Source organism: Diabrotica undecimpunctata, chromosome 4 (genome assembly GCF_040954645.1).
Source record: "Diabrotica undecimpunctata isolate CICGRU chromosome 4, icDiaUnde3, whole genome shotgun sequence".
In the NCBI taxonomy this organism is placed as follows: domain Eukaryota; kingdom Metazoa; phylum Arthropoda; class Insecta; order Coleoptera; family Chrysomelidae; genus Diabrotica; species Diabrotica undecimpunctata.
Genome location: NC_092806.1, coordinates 106,683,386 through 106,705,332, shown reverse-complemented (window position 1 = coordinate 106,705,332; position 21,947 = coordinate 106,683,386). Strand labels below are relative to the sequence as shown.

At 32.7% G+C, this 21,947-nt stretch overlaps 1 protein-coding gene across 1 annotated transcript in view; it reads left to right on the top strand.

Moving 5' to 3' along the window:
• Positions 1-21,947, top strand: part of Tsp2A (tetraspanin 2A) — a 723,174-nt gene that overhangs the window by 285,140 nt on the left and 416,087 nt on the right. The window contains exon 2 of the mRNA XM_072529990.1: positions 51-248. Within this exon, the coding sequence (XP_072386091.1) occupies positions 51-248 (198 nt within the window). The remainder of the gene's footprint in view (positions 1-50; positions 249-21,947) is intronic.

Sequence of the window (21,947 nt, the reverse complement as noted above, 5' to 3'; positions counted from 1 at the left end):
ATCTTTTGCTTAAAACTTACCCATCAATTTACAAACATATTGTTTTCCAGGCTCTCGGTGCAGCAATCTTCGCTCTTTGCCTTTGGCTACGATTCGAGGAGGGCATTCAAGAATGGCTCCAGAAATTGGATTCAGAACAATTTTACATCGGAGTATATGTACTTATAGTCGCTTCACTGATCGTCATGATTGTGTCCTTTATAGGATGTATTAGTGCCCTGCAGGAGAGTACCATGGCCCTTTTAGTGGTGAGTACACCTTTATTGTGCTTCCCTATTGTTATTGGTGTTTGCTGTTGTTGAAAGTTGTAGGATTATTCCAGTAGAATGAGCAGTGTATTTGGCAGTTATATTTCCCAATGTAACGGCAAAGGTAGTTCAGAATTTTAGCAATAATAACGACAAATAATTTTTTAGGTTATACAAAGTCTGTTGGGATATTATTTTTACTTAATACTTCTTTCTTATTACATATATACATATATATATATATATATATATATATATATATATATATATATATATATATATATATATATATATATATATATATATATATATATATATATAATATACATTATTAACGTTGAAATAGTAATTTCTTGCTTTTTTTTATAAAAAAAAGCCGGAATGCTTTTTTATAAAAATGCGTGCATTTTTCTATATAACTTTTATAGTAAATGTAATAAATTTTTATTATATATTATAATAATAATGGATGCAAACCAGAATAATAAAAATTTTCCGATAATTGGAATGTTTTTAGAATACGAATCCGCCAGAACAGTTTTATGTGGTTTAACAATATTTACGGCACAATCATGTACATGTACATAATACATCGTCAACACAACTTTGTCAATCTATACGTTTGGATTTGTAGATGTGTATTTACATATATTATATTGGGCATGAAATAGCGATAACGTTATGCTATTTTACAAATTTCGAATAGAGATGTTGACAAAGCTTTGTATTTTCGAGGTATAGACTCCCCTTTATGTATCTAATGTAAGAACAAATCTAAAAGATTGATTTTGCACGTAATTAGAAATAGCGCAGATGAGTAACAAAAGTCATTGGTTGGTCATCAAAGTAATTGTTATCTTTGTACGATACCATGACGGTTGAGAAATCGGCACACACATACTTGCTGGTCTCTGAGTTTGAGTGTTTTCAAATACTTTCGTATGCCTAATAATGTACAGGTACTTTCAAATTACGTTTAATAAACTGTACCTGAGAGCCAGACTAACCCAACTCCATTTTTGGCTAATATAGGATGTATACAGTAATGAACTGCTTGTTTCTTATTCTATAAGAGCCATATAAACTTTTCTCCATAATATACATAAAATTAAGGGAAATTTAGATGTTTAAAGAACCCCAAGTGAAACTTACTTTTAGAGCCAAATAGACCTAATTGGTAGATAGGTTACTTTGGTTCAAAAAAGTTTATTTAAATAAACCTATCTTGGAGTTGGCTTTCTATGGTTCTAACTAGTTTTGCTTAGGTACAGCGCTCTTTATGTTGTGTCAAGTTAAATCCTAACCTTACTAAATTATTCAAATTAAAAAAGAGTAGAACCGTTGAACTGTTATAAGCAAACGAGTTGATGTGATTTTATTTGTTTGTGCAAGATTCTTTTTATCGTTTAATTGTAATATGGACAAAGCAAAAATTATTATATTTTACAGTAAACCAAGAAGAAATATGGAATACTTGAAGGAACATAAAACACATGCAAGGAATAGTGCACTAAATGCACTGCCCAATGAAGATACAACTTCACTGATGGAAGAAAACATATTCTCTTGTAATACAGGTAATACTAATGGTTTGTCTAAATTACTGGTTGGTTAAGAAGAAAATTACATTGAAGTGATTCCTACATGACGCAGTGAAACAAATGAAGATGATAATTCAGATTTTACATCATTACATAGAAATTACAGTAGAAAATACTGGTATATAAAAAGGTAAAAAGCGAGTACGGTGTGAAAAGCAGTGGGAAAAAACCTTAGGAAATCCAAAAATTTTGCTGGAAAAAAATACGTTTCATCATTAGGAAAATTCGTTCCAGCAAAACAAATGAAGCCTACTTGTCGAAATTGTCGAAATTAATGCTCCACAAAATTAGATGAAACTCAGAGGTAGCATATTTTTTTTGCCTTTTAAAATGAAGAAACAACTTGGAATTGCAAAAGATAATATGTTGCTTCGCATGTAAAATCCCGGGACATTGCTCGTAGACCAAGCCACTACCGAGAACCAAATCAATGACGGAAAAGAAAAACAAAATACTTTTACGTACACACTAACATGTAATAATCAGGATATAAAAGTCTTCAAAGCTTTTGTCTTAAATATTTTATCAGTTTCGAATACTTTCATTAAAACAGCTTTAAAAAAGCTCTTAATTCTGGTATTATAACACCAGACTTACGAAGACGACATACCCCATCCAATAAAAGATCGGAGGCTACTGTGGAAAGTAGAAGAGAAAACATTAAAAAGTGTCCAACGTACCAGTCACATTATAGTCAAGAACGAACAAAAAAATTATATTTAGGTAGGCACTTAAACATTTCCAAAATGTACTCCCTATACGTAGAATAATGTCGATCCTTACGGCAGATTCTAGCAAAAGATTGGCAGTTTAGGCAAGTATTCAATAAAGAATTTAATTACTCCTTCCATCTACCCAGTAATGATACATGTGACACTTGCGATTCATTTACTGCCAAACTTAGAGAAAGTACATTAAGCAATGCCGAAAAAGAAAAAGTTAAAACTGATCAAGAAAATCATTCTACCTGGTGTATTTTGTGGGATAAAGTAAGAGGAGAACGTGGAGGTAATTAAATGGCGTCATGTTTGTTAAAATGGGCTACTAGTTTTTTGCATAACTCAGGTGCCAAAGAAATAACAATATGGTCAAATAATTGTTCAGGCCAGAATAGGAACATGATGATCGTAATCTTGTACTTCTGGCTGGTGTTTAACATTCAAGGGATTGAAACAATAAATCATAAATTTCTACTTCGCAGCCACACACACATGGAGGTTGATGGCGAACACAGCATCATAAAGAGAGCGTAAAAATATTTATTATCCTCGGAAATATTTACTTGTAATGACTGTGCTAATTTTATAAAAACTTGCAGGCCTAAAAACCCATTTAGAGTAAGTATCATGCAGTTACAGTATTTTAAGTTATTTTCATCTTTGATAAATTCTTCTATGAGTCCATTTACGGTACGAAAAAGAACTGTAGAAAACCAACATTTTCAAATTTCTAACGTCGTTTGGTAGTAAATTCGAAAGCATGACTTTGGGAAATTGTATTTTAAAAATTCCTTTTCGGATGAACGAGTAAGTTTGTAATTTACGATACCAATGTTAATACCTTTCTTATTCTTATTGGATATTGTTGATTTTATTACACCCATGTACTGATGCTATGTTAGAGCTAAAGTGACCCAACTCCATTAATTATTAAACTATTTAATTTAAAGCAGTGTCGTTACACAAGATAATACATAAATTGTATTTATATATACACACATGTCCAAAAGTTTGGAATACGTACAAATAATATATCTACGCCTATGGTGGTTTTAAAACTGTTGTTGATATTCATTCTAGAGGGTTTTTAAATGAAAATGATAAAAAATTTGAATCGTTTTTGTATGATTTTGGTCACTTTCAACTGATTAGCGTATTTACACATTATTTCAGTCTTCGTTTAAATTTGAATTGAGCCGTTTAAAAATGCCTAAAAACGTGATATCTCATTTTGACAGATCCACAGTAATTGCTTTGTTACAACAGGACTTTAGTCAAAGTTATATCGTTAATATTGGTGACGTTACTCAGAGTGCTGTATCGAAAATTAAAAAAAAATTCCAAGATACAAATAAAGTCAAGGATCGTCTCAGAAGTGGTAGAAATCGATGTACAACAGCAGCACAAGACCGGCAAATAACATTTATAGCTGGTAGAAATCGTCTAGAATCTACAAGTGGTATATCCAGAGAAATTTCTAGGCTTCAAGGACTGAATATCGGCTTCACGGCAAACAATAGCACGCAGACTAAATGCGGTAAATTTGTATCGTAGAAGACCGCTACGTGTTCCTAAACTAACCTACCAACACAAAATAGTAAGGTTGCAATGGGCTATAGAAATGGCGCATCATGATCCTAACTGGAATAACGTGATGTTCTCTGATAAGTCAAAAATTGACTTGGTATCTGATTCGCGAAGAACACTGGTTTGGAGGGCCCCAGTACGAGAAGCCCCACTAGAAACAGCTAAACCGCGTGTCCCATTTGAAGGTGGCAGTATTATGGTTTGGGGTGGTATTATAAGTGGTACACGGACGCCACTGCTGGTTCTGGAGAGAAGAGTCACTGGTGCTGTATACATCAAGGAAGTTTTAAATCCTGTCGTACGTCTATTTCGAGGGGCAGTAGGTGATGAATTTGTGTTTATGCATGACAACGCACCTCCTCGTCGAACATCAGCAGTACAAAATTTTCTTGAAGAAGAAGGAGTATCTACATTACAGTAGCCCTCGAATTCCCCCGACATGAACATTATTGAACATGCTTGGAACATTCTCAAAACATGCATCAAGAAGCGAAACAATCCCCCTATTACACTTTAAGAGCTTAAAGATGCTGCTCGTGAAGAATGGGAGAGAATTCCGCAAGCTCAGCTCGACCAGTTAATCGGCAGCATGCCAAATCGCCTACAGGCCAATGAAGGAAATACTTATTATAAGTTTTATTACAAATTATTTTTTTCTATACTAATTTATTTTTAAATGTAAGTTGTACATTGTAAGTTTTTCACTCCAAGAAAATAAATATTTTTTTCGCATATCGTTTATCTGGTTTTGAGATTTATTTAGTATTGTTGATAATTGAAACAAAATGATGTTTAAATATTCAGAAGATTTTATATATAAAAATCAATAAAAAGATGAAATATTCCAATATTCCAAACTTTTGGACATATGTATATATATATATATATATATATATATATATATATACATATATATTTAAAAACTGCAAATGTATTGGATTAAAGTAAATATATTGACTTACAATATATGCTTTGTATTTGTGATTTCGCGCCCTCCTGAAAAATTGCAATAAAGGATTTGGATTAGTCTGGCTCTCAGGTACAGTAAAAAATCATATATATATTTACTAAAACTTGCTAAAGGGCAACAAAAATTTAAAAGTTTTGAATTTTTATTTCTTAGACTTTCTCTTTTTTTTGTTTTTCAATATTTTTGCTTCCCACATTTTTTTCACTGATAGAGTAAGAACGTGTATCATTTGACATTTCACAAAATATTACTTTTGGATTTTCTTATTGGACAAATTATAATGCTAAGAAAAAATTTTTTTGTGCAACCCATTTTTCGGACTGTTTTAAATTATTTTGAATTTTGTTATTTTAAAAAGCACCTACTTGTAGCTTTGACTGGTTTGTAGGTACCTTTCTATAGAGGTTGTACCTTTGGAAGTATAAAAAATTAATTACAAATATGTGTTATTTTTGTTATAATCATTAAAATGGATAAAGTTAACTAAGAAATTGTATTTTACCAATATAAGTAACAACAATAATAATAAAATATTGTTTAATGAGTATATTCAAACATATTGTAATTGTCAAAAGATACGTTAAATTTAATATGAGAGAAAAACCTTTCGATTCTCTCACGTTTTGGCAGTGGTTATTAAGGCACTATATGTTGAAAATCGACTGTAAATGGTTCTTCCTTTCCTACTATGAAATGAAAGCGTTGCGTTTTCTCTTAAAAATTTACAATATCACTAGTATTATATCAATCATTTTCAGCACTTTAACTACCTAATGTTTGCTTAACTTTTTAGAGCTGAGTTTAACCAAAATGCGGTCTCCTACTTGTGTCTTCTAAAGACTACTATGTAAAGAACTACTTCTAATCGAATCTTAGGAAAATTATGCTCTTTAACCATATTAACAGAATCCATTGTATTAGACGTGTCACAGCAGGATATTTGATCTTCATCGTCACTATCAGATGAAGAAATGAAAGGAAGTTTAATCAGCTTCTTTTTTACTTTTTTCTTAGGTATCTTTATTTCTTGGCGTTAATTTTTTCTTTCTGTTTAGCAGCTCCAACATAATACAAGTTTCTCTGGTATACTGGCCAAAATTCTAATTTTTTCTTTATTACGCATTCCTCATCCCAGTAAATAATTTCTAGCTGGAGCTTTTGGAAACGGAACTATAGACTCTATAGATATATTGTGAGACAGATCGGTTACAGGTAATGTATGTTCACTCTGTAGTGCAGTTAAAGACTTTAAAGTTAGATCGTCACCTTGAAAAAAAAATAATGCACGGAACAGCTGTAGAAACGGAAGTAGACGGAGTAGATAAATTTTCAGCTGGGATTAAAGACAAATAATTGTGTCCTGAGTCACCAGGAGCGCTAGATAAAGTAAATTTTTAGCCATTGTTGTATTCGGTCGATATGTAACATACGATTGCATATATTCTTCTTCTGTAAAAATATAGGTGTTAACTGGCCAAACACCTGTAACCTCAAAACTTTTTACAATATTTTTGGTGTCAATGCTTGTAGATAAGCTTTTCTGTAATTACATAACAATTAGTCTTTTGGAGTTTTGTGGTAAATAGTTTTATATGGACCAAAAACTTGTTAAATAAACTACACCGGAATTTTTGGTTCTATTGAACTATGCATATTATGATTAACCATGATCATTAATATTGGTTTTTCCCGGGTGGGTTTAGTATAAGATACTATGTGTTCCAAAAATTGCAGAAAAATCTGTGCTGTCGACCATCCTGAAGAATATGCTGCGCCAATTCATGCATCTGGGTAGACCTTCATCTGGGCCAAATTAATACATCTTGATAATGTTAGCGTAAATATAAAAGAATTGCTTAACGCTTGTTTATTAAAACTAGTGGCTGTAGCTAAACTTGTTGCCTCCGCGTTTCTTATAGATAATGCAGGCCATCTTCTTATATATTAAACCAGCCATTCTCTGCCTGCAATTTGCTTGTTTTGTGATATTTTTTTACCCAGGACTGTGACATAATAAGTTTCAAATAAAAATAGGCAGCTTTTCCTAGATAATCAAACAGTTGCTATTCTTCTGTAACACTAAATACTTTATGAAAAGAGTAGTTTGGTGAGGAATTTATGATATCGTTAATACTAGTAACAAAATTATGCTGCTTTTTCATAAAATTGTATAACGTAGATTAACTTATATTTCATTTCTTGGTCACACTACGTATTATTTGACAAAACTTTATGTAACATCTCCTTTAAAGACTCTTGTTGTACACGTTTATTGTTAGAAAATTATATATGAGTTAAATATAGTTGTGTGTCTAATTCGTACTAAGATACCAACATATCTGACTTATCTACAAAGCCCATATATTTATTGTAATCTTTTACTAAATGTTTGCAATTAATTTTTACTGGTGTCCTATCTTTTTGTTTCCACTTCACAGTGATATGTTCTTTAATTTTGATAAAATTACTTAAAAAATGAATGGATGTTTTATCCATCCATTGCAAAGCGAGAACGCCAGCTTCACTCATTCTTTAGGTTGAGCAACCCTTTTTCATTTTTTTTATTTGTTTATATTGTTGTATATCTTTTCGAGCTGTTCTACATATTATCTTGTCTCTTAGCAAGTCACATTGTAATTCAATAGAATTAAAATAGTTATCGAAATAAACTTTATAATTTTTTTCAACTAAATCTCTTGTGAGATCTATTTTTACTTTTGCCCCTAGGTGTTACTGCCTTACATATTTTACTTTTCCGTTGAACATTTGCAATTATAAAACATATCCTGACTAATCAGCACGTACTTATACCTTGTAACCCCTTTTATGGTCTTTATCAGCATATATTGGCATAAACTACTTTGTCCTTTGAACCCCATTATTAATTCGTCTATTGATTGTTGTATGCTGAGATATAATAAACTTTTGTTAGCGGTTACAAGTTCGTCTAGCAATGGCCGCACTTTTATCACACAGTTTATCGCACAGTTTATCACAATCGCCATTGTCTTTATTGGGTTCTGATTAATTGTCGTGTATATGAAGATGAGTAAGTAGCCATAATATAAAAATAGTATACAAAATAATTCGAACAATATGCTGCTATCCCCCCTATCCCCATTTTTCTCTTTAAGTCGAAAAAATTAAAATGAAATTGTAGGAAATCGCATTTGCAACAATTTCATTTCTAACCATTTTTGTCGAAAAGTTTGAAAATGGCGGTGAGATTGAGCAAAAATGGTTCTCCTTTTTCATTTTAAAATTTTAGATAACGACAAACACAACGGTTAGATTCAGTCACTTTTTTCAATTAACACTACTCTTAACTACCGTAAAGGTCAGAATAATAAAATTTGAGGCAGCTCGCCATACAAGGTTGAGCCTTTTTTTCATTTAACTCGACTAAACTATATACAGTGCATACATAAATGTTTTAAAAGCTGAATTCTGTTTTTTTATTGTGATATATTGTGATATATTTGTGAAATATTCTTCTTAGCCGTAATTATTACTTTCAAATATTTGAAACTTTTAACTCTTTCGAGGTTGAACTGCGATTTTCTCTGACTGCGAAGTCAAAAAGAATCTCTAGTAGTGGCTTGATAGATCAGGTAAGCTTTAGATAGGACAGACAGAAAAATATTTTAATATTCTCAATAAAATAATATATTATAGTTTATTCGTCTTCCGGGTTTGGACCGTGTCATTTGTGAGTGACCCAAAAGTGGGTTCATCTCGACGTTTCGCTACAATTGTATGTAGCTTCTTCAGGAGAACAAAAAAAGAAAAAGAAAACAAAATACAGGAAGATGGGTAGTTAGCAACGGTAACTCAGTTAGTCAACGCAACCAGAGGCGAATACTAACTACCAAGATGGGCGTTTGGTCACAGTAACTCAACTACTTAACGCAGCCAGAGGTGAAAACCAAATGCCAGGACAGGGATTCACGTCCAACAGCTCAGAACACTAACGCGTCGAGAGGCGGGGAGTGAATCCGACGATTACTCCGCTACCGCTCTATTTATAGTCGCGGTGACCTGTCGTGTCGGGACGTATCGGCACATTCCGTGGCGCGAACGTCAAGAAGCGCGCGCTGGCCAATCATGTGGCTGCATCATGGTAGCGGGACCGGACGGCGGCTCTAGACTGAAATTCCAGATGGGAGACAAGTAGTATCCTTCCTCTCGATTGATATTATGTGGATTTTTTCGGATCTCTAGAGATTCGCGGATTTTCCTGGAATAAAAGAAGGGGCTCTTAGAAATAATATGGGTTTTTTCGAACAATATGGAATGACCGGTTTCTTGGCAGTGTTCTGCAAATGCAGAATGGGAGAAAAGACCTGATCGAATGCATCTTTGATGCTCTTGAATCCGAGTTTTGACGGAACGACCAGTTTCGCCAATATACACTTGTCCACATGAACAAGGAATAGAATAGACCCCACAGGAAGATAGGGGCGGTAATGGGTCCTTAGGAGAGGGTAGATATTGTGAGATTTTCTTGGGTGGTCGAAAAGTAGTCCTGATACCTTCTTTCCGAAGAATTTTGCCAATCCTATCAGTGACACTTCGAATATACGGAAGAAAAGCCACAGGAGTATTACCCGAAAATTCTGAATTTGTCGTCCTAGGGTGTAAAGGGGGATGTAGATGTCGGTGTGTAATATTTTGAATTGTGGACTTGGAGTAACCGTTGGCGACAAGGGTTTTTTGCAGATGGCCAAGTTCTTCTCTAAGGTTGTCAGGTTCAGAAATCGAAATGGCCCGATGGATGAGAGAGTTGATCACAGAATTCTTTTGGGCAGGATGGTGGTGTGATGAAGCATGTAGGTAACGATTCGTGTGAGTCTTTTTTCTATAAACAGAGTGACCGAATCGGTTATTGGGCTTGGAGGTGACTAACACATCGAGAAAGGGAAGGGACCGATTATTTTCTACTTCCATTGTGAATTTTATACTCGGATGTTGTGAGTTAAGATGATCTAGGAAGGGAGAAAGGGTATGTTGACCATGGGGCCAGATGATAAATGTATCATCAACGTAGCGGAACCAGACTTTTGGTTTTAGGGGGTAAGATTCTAGGGCTAAAGACTCAAAGGCTTCCATGAAAATGTCAGCAATGACAGGGGAAAGGGGAGAACCCATTGGTGTTCCAGATATTTGTTTGTAGAAATTGCCTCTAAAAGAAAAATATGTTGAAAGGAGGCATTTTTCCGCAAGATCTGCCAAAACCAAAGACTTGTTATCATTGGTCAAGTGATCTCGCAGAACAACTAGAGAGTCATGTATGGGGATATTGGTAAATAGGGATGATACATCGAAACTGACGAGAATGTCTTGGGGATCGACCGTGAGGGAGGAGATTAGTTCGCGCCACGGAATGTGCCGATACGTCCCGACACGACAGGTCACCGCGACTATAAATAGAGCGGTAGCGGAGTAATCGTCGGATTCACTCCCCGCCTCTCGACGCGTTAGTGTTCTGAGCTGTTGGACGTGAATCCCTGTCCTGGCATTTGGTTTTCACCTCTGGCTGCGTTAAGTAGTTGAGTTACTGTGACCAAACGCCCATCTTGGTAGTTAGTATTCGCCTCTGATTGCGTTGAGTAACTGAGTTACCGTTGCTAACTACCCATCTTCCTGTATTTTGTTTTCTTTTTCTTTTTTTGTTCTCCTGAAATAGCTACATACAATTGTAGCGAAACGTCGAGATGAACCCACTTTTGGGTCACTCACAAATGACACGGTCCAAACCCGGAAGACGAATAAACTATAATTCTGACTCTGGCCGTGGAAGCCTACGATTTCAAAATAATATACTTAAATATACTATACTCAACAAAAAGCAGAATGAGAGGCTGGATGTAGTAAAAACAATAAATCAGTAGACACGAAATCATTTATTTTAATATTTAAAAAAGAAAATATGTGCTTTTTACATTTTTTCTATATTATGTCATTGTCTATTTTTAAATCGAATTATAAAGATAAAATCGTAACACGATGGCTATCAATGCCATTTATACAATATTGTGTTGATTTTACTGTTTAATTCCAGTGTCCAAACTCTAATAATGAAAATATATATATAGCCTTTATCACATCTACAGTCATTAAAAAGAGAAAAGTTTGTTATTCCCTTTATAGCGGCATAAAAACTAATCATAAAACGTCCATTAACCGTCTTTGATGCTTGTGGAAACATCATTTCATGTAGAACGTTATGTGACGAAAAGAACATTTTGTGACAAACAATAAAAACTGGCTTCATAACCACTGACAATAGTGACATAACGATGACGGTTTCTATTGAATGTTTTGTGATTAATTTCTTGCTTTGCGGAGCGGATTGCCAAGCTTTTCGGAGTTAATTTGTTGAGAATAATGAAATTTTTTTAGCTGCTGTAATTTAGCTGCTCTCTACTGAATTCCGTAATAAAGTAAAAAGAATATGAAATCACAGGATAATTACTGAATTTAAAATTTTCTTTTAAAATATGTACTTTGTTTTGATTTTGATCATATTGGTTCTGCATAAAAAAATTTGGGATTCAATAAAAGCTTGATAAATATAATATTATAATAACTATTTTTACATGGAAAAATTCGTAAATTTTTATATGGATCTATTAACAAAATGTACCCATTAGTAAAGCTCGGATTTATAGGCAACAAAAATTGAAGAATATATAGGCAAAGATTTTTATTAAAAAAGGCAGGAATAAGAACATTTAGGCAAAATATAGGCAATAAAGGAATATACCTTATTATTTATTGTACAGAGTGAACTAACGTAATATTAACTTAAGGCAGGTATATTTACATATATCATAATCATATTAGTATAAATAAACTAGTAACTAAATGACTGTAAATTAATAATTAAACATTTTAACCACTTAAAATTTTATCATTAATAAAAATAACTAAATGTTTTTCAATATTTGCGGTCTTAAAACTATGTCTTCGATCACTTATAATTAATTTGTACATTGAAAACGAACGTTCGACATCGACAGATGTAATTGGAGCATATTTCAGAGCGGATAATAAATCTGGCATAATTTGAAATTCCTCGGAAAATGTCCCATTCAAAACTTTAGCAACATTAGGTAAAAACGAAAAACCTTCATTCTTGTCGAAAACATATTTCATTTTTTTTTTAAATTAATTGACCGTTACTTCCACGTGCCGATTTAATTTTCGTGTTTAAATTATCTATTAATTTTATTGACTCACATAACATTATCTCTTGTTTTTCTAATACGGTAATTGTGGTAACTATTAATTTATAATTGTCATTGATATAAGCGAGTTCCTGTTTCAATTTGGGATTTTTTAATATTTTTTTTTCTTTTCGAATGGTTTCGGAAATATCATCATCAAATTCTGACATAACTAATTCTATTTCATTGCAGTGTTCAAAATAAAAAAACTGCTTTGAGCCACGTTCCCCACCTTGTAGTTACTGGTTTAGGTGGCAAAGGGACACCCGGAAGTCTTTCTTTATATATTTGCACCCTCAACGGAACCTTTACAAAAACTTTTTTCATAAAATTTATAAAATTATTTAACGGAAACAGATTTCTTATTTCTTCAGCAATTCTATTTACCCCGTGGGGTACACAAGTGCAATGAATTAAATTAGGATAAAAAATCTTTAAATTAACAGCAGCTTTTAACATATATGCCGCAGCATCTGAAAGCATTAAAACTATTTTATTCACTGGTATAGCGTTGGGTAAAAAGAGGTTTGTTAAACTATCTTGTATAAATCGACTTATTGTTAAATTGTTTGTTTTTTCCAATTCTTTAACGGCAACTAAATAAGGTTTTCTCGCAAAGTTTTCGTTCAAAATTCCAATCAATAAATTAGCTATATACCTGCCGCATCCATCTGTCGTTTCATCCACGATAATATACAAAAAATTGCCCTCTAACTCCCGCTTAATTTTTGAAATACATTTCAGATAACATTTTTCCACAGTATGTTTTCTCAATGTACTCTCGTCCGGTAAGGATTTATTGAGATATTTTTCGAAAAAGCATTTAAAACTAGGGTTAATAACTTTATATAGAGGAATGCTGGATGCATTCATCATCTAGCATAAATCAAATTTAAATGCGTCTTCCTCCTTTTTTTTTGAACTGATTAAACTATCCCGCAGAGATATTCGAGCTAACTTAGAGGAATTTAATTTTTCCAAATTACGTTTATGAAGTGGGGTCCCACAATGCTGGTCAATAAAGTACTTTTTTCTACTTGAAATCTGAGAATTAAAAAAAAAAATAATTAGAATTCTAAAACCGCTTTAGAAATTAGTTATGTTGTGGGACGAGAAAAAAAGAGAAATAATAAAACTTACCGATTTGCCGCATGGTTTACAAAATAATCCATCTCTTTCTAGAGAAAGTTCCGAATAAGGTGCGATCCATAGCCTTAATTTAGATGTCATCTTTTCATACAAATGTCTAAAATGTTTTAAAACGTGTTCTTTGCTTTTCGGTATACGCAACAAAACTAAACTAGTATATAGCAATTTGTGACTAAACTCTGATACAGTAACCGACTGTACAACTGATAATAAACTAAAGCTTAGGGATTTCCAAATAGTTAACCCTCAAGTCTCGATCAGGTACATTTTCCTAGAAATCTGTTATATAAACAAACCATTGATATTTTATTATTGACCCAAAATTTTATTATAGAATGGTTTAGTAATAGAATAATATCATGGGTAGTATCATGAAATTTTAAAAAATGCACAAATAGGCGGGATTTACGAAAAAGGGCAAAAAGTGCAAAAAACAATTATAATAGGCAAAATAGGCAAAAAAGGCATTTTGCCTATAATCCGAGCCTTACTCATTAGAACGTTAACAAACTACTTTCTTGATGTCGGAAATATCCTTTTTTTTTAAACGTAGTTGAATTATTTTGTTTTTTTTGCTTAATTTTCAATTATCGACATCAAAATTGCAAGTCTATTAGCAAAGTATTATTGTTTGATAAGTAGTTGCCTTATTGCTAAATAAAGGTCATCGTCTTATTACAGTTCTACCTAGGCTTTTATCTTGTTTTGTTGGGTTGAGACTAAAATTTTTCTGAATTTATTTAAATCATATGAAAGGCAGATATCCAGCACAGTTTATTTAATAAATTTTACCCAAGTACTTTCGCTCCTAAAGCTCTAGGGGCGAAAGTACTTCTGCAAGATTTAATAAATAAACTGTGCTTGATATCTGCCTTTAATTTGATTAAAGCTCATACATTTATTTTCAGAACAAGGAGTTTTTATTCCGTTTTTGGAGGTTTTGCATCCATAATATACAACACTTTTCTGTTTAGAGATAATTTTTGACCGGAGCAGTCAGTTTAGTGCGCCTATTATTTTTTCACCTTTATGATGACCTTTCTTTGATTTTTTCGATTTTTGAAATGAAGCCAAGTATGAGTACTTAAGAAAGTTGCTAAATTAAGAGCACCAAAGGAGAGACAGCGGATGCGGGATTTCAAATAAGAATGTAATGCCGGGGATAGCGAGAAATAAACTTGTCGAGTCGTTAAATAGGATGAAGAATGGTAATATAGTAAGTAGTACCTGACACAATACCTAGAGACGTTAGGAACGGTTTAGGAGAGGAATCAATTTATATTTTGTTTCAAATGATGAGTAGGATATATAAGTAGGAAAAGATGCTTTATACATGAAGAGAGAGTGTGGTGGTATTATTGTTTAAAGATAAAGGGAACATTCAGGACTGTAAGGATTATTGCAAACTTTCTCAGTTATTTTATTTATTCTTGTTTATAATCATAAATAAACTGGCTCTGTGCAGAATATTTTCAAACCTTCTGCTTGAATATGCTGGACGTAACTTCAAGCCCTATGCATTTTGCGCTTAATAAACTTATTTTAAACTTTAATTGTGGCTTATTTTTATTAAAATAGTTATTACTGTAAAAACTATAGAGGGAAGTAAAGTTCACACACAATGAAAATTTGGGAGACAACCGTAGAGCGAAGGTTAGGGAGAGATACATCGATACGAGAATAAAAGTTTGGATTTGTGCTAGGGAAGAGGAACACGGATGACTTGTTTGCTTTAAGACAGTTAGTAGAGAAATACAGTAAGAAGAAAAAAAGCTGCATTTGGTATTTTTAGATTTTTAGAAGGCCTACGACACAGCCACTAGACAAGAGCAATGAAGATGTAAAAGAGATAATTGGGTTGCTGAGAAGTACGTAAGGCTCATAAAGGAAAGGACTGCAGTCGGATTGACCGGAAGTTTTCCAGTGACAACTAGTTTGCATTAATGCTCTTCACCGAGTCTGTACCTTATTGATATTATTGTTGCGGACGTACTGACAGAGAAAATAAGGGAGGGGGCTCCTTGGTCAATTCTCTTTGCTGATTATATTGTGTTAATAGAGGGGAGAGAAGATTTGTTGTAGGAGAAGTTAGAGGGTTGAAAAAGAGCTATCAAAAAAGAAGGACTTAAGATTAGCAAGTCTAAAGCGGAGGATATGTGGTAGAAGATTAGGAGAATTTAAATAATTTAGCCCCTACATAACGAAAAATGTGACACTATGTCGAGAAATTGCCCACATGATACAGGTTGGTTGGTTTAACTGGAAGCGAATGAGCTGGGCAAAAACCGAGAAGGGCTGAAAGAAAAGATATACAGGAGTGTGGTGAGACCTGCTTTGGTGTACAGCGATGAAGACGATTCAGAGCAAGAGCTAAAATGAAAATGTTACGGATGATGTTGGGTAAGACTAGAACGGATCGGATCAGAAATGACTTGATTAGGAAAACGGCCATGTGATGACAGTTTCAAAAAAGATTCAACAACAAAGACTACAGGAAATGAAAATACATTTTGTCATGTTAGACGTAGAAATGAAAATGATGTAGAACGAAGGATATAACTGTTATAAGTTGATGGAAGAAGAGGTAGAGAAAAACTAAGGAGAAAATGAAAGAACTGTATGGTAAAATATTTGTAAGAAAAAGCTTTAGGTGAAGAAGTACGGATGGCCAAAAATGAGTGGTGAAGAAAAGTAAGGAATAACGATTCCTGAATGGAAAAACGCTGAGGAAGTAGAAGAAGAAAGGAGAAATAATAAAAACCTCCCAGAAAATATAGCATTTAACTAAGAGCCTAGGAGCTTACTCACCTCACGATATAATTATAAAGTTATTACTAGAGGGATTAGCACTCGATAGCTACTTTTCTTAAGTTATTTTTATTATTTAGTTGTAGTTACTTAAAGCTCTTAAACATAAATTTGCGGTTTTTTTAATAGCTTTGTACTATAATTGTACTTTAATACAATAGTAGAACTGATAATTGTAAAAATCCGACATTTTATTCATATACAATTATTTTAAAACGAGAAGTATAAAAATTTAAAAAGATAATTAGGATTGTTGTTAATTGGATGACATTTATGACTTTTAAATTTTGACCGTTCGACACGAGACGAATTTGGTATAATTTTTTTATTTTTTTGTTTGTTTTATTACATCTTTTACTGACAGATACTTTTATTTTTATTTGTATATTCTGTTAGTTATTGTTTTATACAGTTTTTAATTTAAAATTGCTTAGAATAAATATATGATGACTAGAAACAAATTGATGGAAAGTAGTGAATCAATGTGAAGACCATTATTCGTCGCGCAACTCGGGACGCCGTTTCGTGATGCTTTTTCCACGGCTCTGGCTCAGCATTTTACTATAGTGAAAAAGTAATAGAATGACAGTATAGGAGCTGCGCTTAAAAAAACATATTTTTTAAATTTTTTTTGAGAATAACTCGTATAACAATATAATACACCAAACGAAACACATTGATATCTATCAGAATCTAATACATCTATCAAAAACAATTTTTTTTAATTGTCATTCACGCAATGTAAAGCGAAATATAGCTTAATGAATTAAATTTTTTCTTGACTGAACATTTACTTGAATACTTTAACATTAAATATAGAAAATTCAGCAATCAATTTATGAGAAAAATCTAAGTAAATAGAATAGTTTGGAAAGTGTTTAAATATATTTTTAAATTAGCTTTTGTCTTTAGGAAAGAAATTAAAAGACAGAAATAAATAAAATAGGTGATATAATCTAAAAATAAAGAAAAATTGGAATAAAGGTAACGTTATTATCACCTAAACCAAAACTTATTGTAACCCTTGAATAAACCACTTTATTTATGTTACAATAAAATTTGTTCAGCAAACGGAAAAATATAAAGAACGTTAATCTAACTTTAAATGGACATATTCTAAAAAAAACAAACGAAATAAATTACCTGGGGTTAACTCTAGATTGCACCCTAAACTGTAAAAGTCATATACATACCTTGCAAAAACAATGTTAACCTAGAATTAATCTCCTTAAAATTCTCTCAAACCGTACGTGGGGAGCAGATACAAGAACCCTATTAAAATTATACCAATCACTTATACGTAGTAAATTAGACTACGGTAAAATCAGTGTTTTCACATTCTATTAAACATACGACTCAATATGTTATGGTACTGCTAAAAACCTACATTAAAAAAACTAAACTCAATTCAGTCAACGTCACTAAGAATTCTCTGTGTGCATTTAGAACCAGCCCAACGAATAGCCTTCAAATATTAGCTAACGAATTACCTTTACACTTACGAAGACAACATGCATTCAAATATCTTAAAACCTAAATGTATTAATAATTACAAAAATAAACCTATGAATACACTCCCTTTTCATGAAAGAATTAAATTCAATGGTTACCACTGTGAGGAGTTTAGTGCCATCATAAATCCAACCGAAAACTTTCCCTCTTGGTCAACTAGCCCACCAATTGTAAATACATCTCTTACTCGCTATCCCAAAACATCCACTAACCCAACAGCAATACATCAATCATACCATGAAATAATATCCCTATATCCAAATTCTGAACATATCTACACTGATGCATCAAAAACTCAATCAGGACTAGCAGCGGCTTACATACATGGATCAGACCATTTTAAAATAAAAGTCCCTCCGAGTTGTAACATATTTACTGGAGAAGCATTGGCTATTTTAGAGGCACTGAAGGTTTGCAGAAGAAAATCCGCACCTCATTATATTATAATATCTGACTTATTAAGTACACTAAAAGCTTTACAGCCATCGTGCCATCACACGTGGGAATAAGGGAAACGAAGCAGTGGATCAATATGCGAATGAAGCTGCACTAGATGAAAGCATCCCTGTATCACACATGCTAACAAGAAACGACCACAAAAACTCGATTAAAAAATATATTAACAACTTATGGCAGAGTAATCGGAATTACACATCCAGCAAATTAAAAGATGTCATAGAAACTGTCGGCACCACCTTACCACTTCCACTCAAACATTGTGAACAAGTGATAATAACTCGACTACGAATAGGACATACTAGTATACCAATCCATATTCACTTAATAAATAAAGAAGCCATCCCTTTCTGCCACAACTGCAAGACACAAATCACTGTGAAACATATTCTGTTAGAATGCAAAACATACACCCAAGAAAGAAGAAAAAATAACCTCTCTACCAACATGAAGGATCTACTAAGCTGCCAGTTCAACCAAGTGCTGAAATATTTGAAAGACGTTAAATTTTACAGTATTTAATAGAATATATTTTAAGTTATATAATACATTGTAAGAAATTGAATACTTATAATTTGTGTTTGTACCCCCTGCTAATAACTCTAAGTAGTTGATGCAGAGTTATTTTTGTTTAAATAAAAAAAAATAAAATTTGTTCCAGAAGTTTTAATATTTTAGAAATCATAAATTTAGAAATACTTTTTTTTACTACTATATTAGAAAGAGCATTTATTAAGAATAAAAAAAATCTATGCTTTTTAAAATATTTACAAGGCAAAAGAACATATCGGCACTATATGAGTTATTTTTCTTATATGAGCTATTTTCCAACTCAAGTCAAGTAAATCGTTGCAGTTTTCCAGAATTCTTAAAGAAAACTGTTCAATCGCTGGACCAGGGCCCTGAGTCTATTTCATTTTGATGTCGAAATTTAAAAGCGACTACGCCATGACAGTTGCGATCGCTAGCGATTCTCATTCATTTAGATTGTAGTTAAAACTAGGGATATTTACTTTATCATCTTGACACTGCTGAAAATTTGGGTTAACCCTCTTGTTTAATGGGTGCATGCTGCACTATGCTTCTTGAATGTTTGTTTTGTTTACGTTACGTGAACGTCTTTTTTTTTCTTGTTTGAGTTGTTAAATCATTAATAGTGGCCATTCTCAATTATATTTTGAATTAAAAGAAAAGATGGCAAGGAAAGAAAAAAGGCGATGTAGGAGATCCTTAAGTTATAACCATTTACGTTAATATAACCACTAAGATTTGACTTAGTGGTTATATTCTAATATATTTTTAAATTTACTGCAGCTTAGTAATACTTACCCTAAACATTTTGGGTATCCTAGAGGCATAAATACCCTCCTCCAAATATGGTTTTAATATCCTTATCAAATAATTTGCAGCTTGTTTATTAAGCCGGAATTGCTGCCCAAATTGAACATCACTTAGTGAAAAAGGATTTTGAGTATCCAGTAACATTCTTCTTATCCTCCGTTGTGAGCGTCGGATATCTATCCTCTCTAATTCCTCCACAACCAGAAAATGTCCGTAAAACGCAGCCATATTAATACTTTTTGCCTCAGTTTTCATTGAAACAATCAACCGCAACACCGCCTACCTAAACCTAAAGTTCATTTCTTCCAGTCCAGCCAGTCATGTCAGATTAATTTCGACTCGAAATGAAATTTTAACCACTTTCTTGAAGTTGAAATTAATTTCGATAAATCGAAAATTAGTGACGTCGTTTGGTTAGTTCAGTTGAAATCCACAAGGCTCGCAAAGTCGCATTTCGACGTCGCCATATTAATTTCGACATGTGTTGAGTCGAAATCTCAATTAAAATCAGGGCTCAGATCTGTTAGGAGCTGAAATTTTCAAAAAAAAATCTTTCTAACTGTTTCCAATTTAATTAAGTAACCTACTATTATTTTAATAACTTTTAATATTTTCCATAACTAGATTTAAGTTTACCATTTATATCAGTTTCTTCTAGTAGTTTGACTTATAACCTCTACTTTTGTTTGTAGAAGAATAAAAAACATGAATTATTTTGCCGGAATTGGTGTCTGTAATTTTAGAAATTCTACCCACAAAAAAGATAATTTCATTTTCAGAAAATGTGATACATCAAATAAATTTCTACGAACATACAATCATGAAATGTCTCTTTGTATTGATTCCTGAAGCCACAAATTCGATAATTTGTTCTATTTTTTATGTTTCCTGAATATTTTATGAACATGGCAGACTTATAAATTGATTTACTTTGATTTATTTATAGGTTAACACTATTACGTTGATTTTTGTATAGACCTGACAACGGAGGGTGCTTTTATTTATATTAATAAAGTACACCAAAAAGTAAATATTTAGTATTGAGTAAGTACATATTTATAACAACTTTCGTAAAATATAATAAGAAATAGCCCATATATCGATATAAAAATATCTTATAAATTAAAGATTTCAACGGAAATTATAAATGGTAAATTTGAAATTAAAAAAATTGAATAATAATAATTGGCTTAAAATAATAGGACGTAATAATTGTAGATATACCAAACAATGGGGGCTATGATGTATCACTTACGTAAATAATTACATACTAGTGTAAAATTCAGAAAACGTACATCAGATTACAGTTCTCAAAACATAATGTGTAAAAACAGTATGATGTATCATGCCCTGCGTTGCTATGCGTAACATGACCAAGCCACAGCAGAAAATTACATAAAATGTTATTTATGGTTATGCCATTTATAAATGATGTGGCAGAACGAAATTATGTAAATGTAGAGCGACGTCAGTTACGGGACACCAGTAACCCATGTGAAATAGATAACCAGCTCTCCAAAGTCCCCTCTTTTGTATAAAGATATTATTCGGCATTTTTTTACAGGCCTCTGGGTTTTACAGGTATATTTATTTATGCACCATAAAGAATATGCCTCCTATACCTTCTTTATTACATGAGTTGTACTGGAACGAAGTGTGCCTTGATTTTAGTAACGTTAATATTAACGCCTTGTCTCGCATAAGCCTACAATGTCCAATTGTATAGCTTAAAATTCTTTTTGCTACCCTTCGAGGTTATCTTCTGTGGTTATTGTTCTGATGTAATATGTTTCGATGTGTATTCTGTGTGTACTAAGCGGATTCTTGCCTTTTCAGGTTCCATGAAGCAGGCCTAGTTTGGATGTGATATTCGGCATTAAGCCTTAAATTTATAGCCTTAAAAAGCCATTCTGGCTTGATACGTTGATTAGTTTAGATCGACCTTTCGGTCTCTCGGTAATTATTGACCTTTCGGTCTAGATCCGTTATGTTCAAAGTTAACACTGATATCTCGTGTAATGTGGCTCTTTACCACACGTTATGGTCTTGACTAGACAGAGGCTAAGACTCAACATGAGAAACCTTTTTCGTTCTTTTTTAAACTTCGTGATATAAATTTGTATATCGCATAGGATTTGTTAGTTTTATTCCAGTTTTTAAAACCAAATTCAAATAAAAATAGTCAAGTTTTAGGACCTAAAAAAAGCCGATAGATCAACCCAAGACTATCTGTGTAAAAAATCAAACGAATTGAAAAAAAAATCCTACAAAAGTACCACTGGTGGAATGCAAGTTCATAAAATTCCAAAATAGTTGATTGACCTAAA